At 62.1% G+C, this 5,000-nt stretch overlaps 1 protein-coding gene across 1 annotated transcript in view; it reads left to right on the plus strand.

Moving 5' to 3' along the window:
• The window catches only part of MSTO1 (misato mitochondrial distribution and morphology regulator 1), a 14,759-nt gene that overhangs the window by 8,617 nt on the left and 1,142 nt on the right, over window positions 1–5,000 (plus strand). The window contains exons 7-8 of the mRNA XM_075610038.1: window positions 48–190; window positions 4,835–4,957. Of these exons, the coding sequence (XP_075466153.1) occupies window positions 48–190; window positions 4,835–4,957 (266 nt within the window). The remainder of the gene's footprint in view (window positions 1–47; window positions 191–4,834; window positions 4,958–5,000) is intronic.

Below are 5,000 nucleotides of genomic sequence, written 5' to 3' on the forward strand. Positions count from 1 at the left end.
TTTGAGGCAGTTAGGGTGTGGAGGGGCCTGGTACAGGATTAAATAAGCGTGGGTGGGTGTTTATTTTTTTGTAACCCTTTTGTTAGTCGCCTTCCCGCTGGGACCAGATCACGCTCGGCTCTTCACACGTGTGATACAGGAGAGGACATTCTGCAATGTTACCTGCAGACTCTGTACCCTGGACAGTCAGGTGAGAGCTAAGGAGGAACAGTGTCCCTTTCTCCCCCTCCCCCCTTTCTCCCCCTTTCTCCCCCTCCCCCTTTCTCCCCCTCCCCGCTTCTCCCCCTCCCCTCTCTTCTCCCCCCTCCCCCTCTTCTCCCCCACCCTCCCCTCTCTTCTCCCCCTCCCCTCTCTTCTCCCCCCCCCTCTCTCCCCCCCTCCCCTCTCTCTCCCCTCCCTCTCTTCTCCCACCCCTCCCCTCTCTTCTCCCCCCCTCCCTCTCTCTCCCCCCCCCCTCCCCTCTCTTCGCCCCCCTCCCCACTCTTCTCCCCCCCCCCCTCCCCTCTCTTCTCCCCCCCCCCTCCCCTCTCTTCTCCCCCCCTCCCCCTCTCTTCTCCCCCCCTCCCCTCTCTTCTCCCCCCCCCTCCCTCTCTTCTCCCCCCCCTCCCCTCTCTTCTCCCCCCTCCCCTCTCTCTCCCCCCCTCCCCTCTCTTCTCCCCCTCCCCTCTCCCCCCCTCCCTTCTCCCCCTCCCCTCTCCCCCCTCCCCTCTCTTCTCCCCCCTCCCCTCCTTTCTCCCCCCCTCCCTCCCTTTCTCCCCCCCTCCCTCCCTTTCTCCCCCCCCTCCCCTCTCTTCTCCCCACCCTCCCCTTTCTCCCCCCCTCCCTCCCTTTCTCCCCCCCTCCCTCCCTTTCTCCCCCCCCTCCCCTCTCTCCCCCCACCCTCCCCTCTCTTCTCCCCCCCTCCTTTTCTCCCCCCCTCCTTTTCTCCCCCCCTCCCTTTCTCCCCCCTTCCTTTTCTCCCCCCCTCCCTTTCTCCCCCCTTCCTTTTCTCCCTTTCTCCCCCCTTTTCTCCCCTTTCTCTCCCCCTCCCTTTCTCCCCCCTCCCTTTCTCCCCCCCTCCCTTCTCCCCCCCCCTTTCTCCCCCCCCCTCCCTTTCTCCCCCCCTCCTTTCTCCTCCCTCACTTTCTCCCCCCCATCCCTTTCTTCCCCCCCCTCCCTTTCTCCCCCCCCTCCCCATTCTCCCCTTCTTTCCCCCCCTCTCCCCTTCTTTCCCCCCCTCTCCCTTCTTCCCCCCCTCTCCTCTTCTTTCCCCCCCTCTCCCCTTCTCCCCCCCCCTCCCCTTCTTTCCCCCCCTCTCCCCTTCTTTCCCCCCTCTCTCCCCTTCTTTCCCCCCCCTCTCCCCTTCTTTCCCCCCCCTCTCCCCTTCTTTCCCCCCCCCTCTCCCCTTCTTTCCCCCCCCTCTCCCCTTCTTTCCCCCCTCCCCTTCTCCCCCCCTCTCCCCTCTTCCCCCCCCTCTCCCCTTCTTTCCCCCCCTTCTCCCTTCTTTCCCCCCCCTCTCCCCTTCTTCCCCCCCCCTTTCCTTCTCCCCCCCCCTTTCCTTCTCCCCCCCCCCTTTCCTTCTCCCCCCTCTCCCCTTCTCCCCCCCCCTCTCCCCTTCTTTCCCCCCCCCCTCTCCCCTTCTTCCCCCGCCCTCTCCCCTTCTTCCCCCCCCTCTCCCCTTCTTTTCCCCCCCCCTCTCCCCTTCTTTCCCCCCCCCTCTCCCCTTCTTCCCCCCCCCCCTCCCCTTCTTTCCCCCCCCTCTCCCCTTCTTTCCCCCCCCCTCTCCCCTTCTTTCCCCCCCTCTCCCCTTCTCCCCCCCCTCTCCCCTTCTTTCCCCCCCCTCTCCCCTTCTTTCCCCCCCTCTCCCCTTCTCCCCCCCTCTCCCCTTCTTCCCCCACCTCTCCCCTTCTTTCCCCCCCTCTCCCCTTCTTTCCCCCCCTCTCCCCTTCTTTCCCCCCCCTCTCCCCTTCTTCCCCCCCCTCTCCCCTTCTTCTCCCCCCTCCCTTTCTCTCCCCCCCCTCCCTTTCTCCCCCCTCCCCTTTCCCCCCCCCCTCCCTTTCCCCCCCCTTTCTCCCCCCCTTCCTTTCTCCCCCCCTCCCCTTCTCCCCCCCTCTCCCCTTCTTCCCCCACCTCTCCCCTTCTTTCCCCCCCTCTCCCCTTCTTTTCCCCCCCCTCTCCCCTTCTTTCCCCCCCCCTCTCCCCTTCTTCCCCCCCCCCTCCCCTTCTTTCCCCCCCCTCTCCCCTTCTTTCCCCCCCCTCTCCCCTTCTTTCCCCCCCCTCTCCCCTTCTTTCCCCCCCTCTCCCCTTCTCCCCCCCCTCTCCCCTTCTTTCCCCCCCCTCTCCCCTTCTTTCCCCCCCCCTCTCCCCTTCTTCCCCCCCCTCCCCTTCTTTCCCCCCCCCCCCTCCCCTTCTTCCCCCCCCCTCCCCTTCTTCCCCCCCCCCTCCCCTTCTTCCCCCCCCCCTCCCCTTCTTCCCCCCCCCCTCCCCTTCTTCCCCCCCCCTCCCCTTCTTCCCCCCCCCCTCCCCTTCTTCCCCCCCCCCTCCCCTTCTTCCCCCCCCCCTCCCCTTCTTCCCCCCCCCCTCCCCTTCTTCCCCCCCCCCTCCCCTTCTTCCCCCCCCCCCTCCCCTTCTTCCCCCCCCCCTCCCCTTCTTCCCCCCCCCCTCCCCTTCTTCCCCCCCCTCCCCTTCTTCCCCCCCCTCCCCTTCTTTCCCCCCCCCTCCCCTTCTTTCCCCCCCCCTCCCCTTCTTTCCCCCCCCCTCCCCTTCTTTCCCCCCCCCTCCCCTTCTTCCCCCCCCCCCCCTCCCCTTCTTCCCCCCCCCCCCTCCCCTTCTTCCCCCCCCCCTCCCCTTCTTCCCCCCCCCCTCCCCTTCTTCCCCCCCCCCTCCCCTTCTTCCCCCCCCCTCCCCTTCTTCCCCCCCCCCCTTCTTCCCCCCCCCCCTTCTTCCCCCCCCCCTTCTTCCCCCCCCCCCCTCCCCTTCTTCCCCCCCCCCCCTCCCCTTCTTCCCCTTTCTTTTTCTTTCCTTTTTCTTTCCCTCCCCCCCCTTCTTTCTTCTTTCCCCTCCCCCCCCTCTTTGTTCTTTCCCTCCCCCCCCCCCTCTTTCTCCCTCAGGGGAAGGACTCTGGTGATCAACCATGGTGGCCAGTCAGCTGTGGCACCGGCTGATAGCCATGTGTCCAACCCCTGAATTTGTCAGCAAGATCCAGAGGAAGTTGCTGGGCTTTCTCTGGATGGGGAAGCATTGGGTCCTGCGGGTGTTGCGTGCTTCCTTCTGGGAGAGGGTGGACAGGGTGTGGTGTGTGTCCGCCCCCAGATACACACTTTCCGGCTACAATACCTGCAGAGATACCTATTCGCAGATCTGCCTCCGCAGTGGTGCCAGCCGATGACCAGTTTCTTTCGCTGGCTGCACGATATGGGTATCACATGACAACTGTTTATTATCAAGCCCGAGGGGTTAGGTAGAGACCTCTCAGTGCTGCATACTACCGGGACTTACTAAGGGCCTAGAGCCAGGTCTCCGCGACTAGGGAAGGTGGAGGTTGATTTCTTCGCCGAGCCTCTGCTGTTTAATCTGGCAGTGGGGGATCAGATATTGGATTCACCCTATTTCTGCCGCTAGCTAATCCCGGCATGAGTGACCAGAGTCTGGGATCTCCTGGACTACGAACGACGGGACTGGGTAGGGGCAGAGGTGCTTGTGCACCATATGGGTCTGCCTATTGCCCGTGTCCCTCGTCGTCCGATTCAGGTTTTTAAAGATGCCATTTCCCCCAGCTTCATCAAGAGGGTATTGCAGACCAGAGAGCTCTGTCCACCTTTCACCCCCAGCTCTCTGGATCTTTGCGTAGGACCACAGCCTTGACAACACCCTCAGGCTCCTCTTGTCCCCCGGCATCTTTCCGCAGCATGTCAATGAAAGGGCTATACGGTCTCGTGCTCCATACAGTGCACTACTTTGCCCTTGTCACCCGCCCAATACCATCTGGAGGTGGGTACTACCGGCAAATGAGGGCGAGAGGCGTCTGAGTGAACTCTGAATATGGTTGGTTCCCTGCCTCACCGGGGATCTGAGTGAACTCTGAATATGGTTGGTTCCCTGCCTCACCGGGGATCTGAGCTGGAGAGCTCTCCACGGTGCACTGAGCACGGGAGAGTACTTGGCCCACTACACCGACTCCCCTGCCACTTCTGTGGCAAGCGGGAGTCCGTGTACCAAATTTATTTTAGCTGCGCCAGACTGTGGGCCCCTCAAGGTGGATTTCTCCTGCAGTTCTGGCTGCACTTTTCCCCTCACCTTTTTATTTTTGGGTGCCCAGTGTCCCGGGACAATAAGCCTAGGGATCTCCTAGTCAACCTGCTCCTGGCATTGGCTAAGCTAGCCATTTATAAGACCAGGAAGCAGTGTCTGGAGAGGGAGGTCCAAACAAACATCATGGCCATGTTCCGGGCGCTGCTGCGCTCCTGTATCCGGGCAGAGTACACGTACACCGAGTCCACCTCCTGGTGGGCGTCAGGCGGGGTGCTCTGCTCGTTATCCCCCATTCAAATTTATTTTCATGAATCCTCCTATTTTAGTGCACTTTATTTTAAGTTACTGTTGCACTAGAATCTGGTTCATGTTATATTTTTGTTACTCAGGTGTTTTTTTTAGTCTCGCTGCATCCTTCGGACCAGTGAGTTACCCATTAATGTACTTCACCGGCCAATCGGCACTATCACATTAAATATCACATCCCCCTCCCCCCCGTTGCAGGATAAGCCTCGTTAGATCTACTCTGTAAATCTTAACGAGATGGCTGATGGCATCTCGGGTACTTTGCTGGGGGTCATGCCCACCTGATGCATTCCTCTTACTTACAGCATGGCCCATCTGCTGCAGGCCCCTTGCAAATTGGGCCCCACTTTCCCACAGTTCTTCAGTCCATATGTGACCCAGGAAGGCTTCTCGCTACAGGAACCTCTCACACAGCCGCCAGGTAATTAATTTGCACTGTGCATTTGGCAGCAGTAATTGGGTTA

Source organism: Ascaphus truei, chromosome 7 (genome assembly GCF_040206685.1).
Source record: "Ascaphus truei isolate aAscTru1 chromosome 7, aAscTru1.hap1, whole genome shotgun sequence".
NCBI lineage: Eukaryota > Metazoa > Chordata > Amphibia > Anura > Ascaphidae > Ascaphus > Ascaphus truei.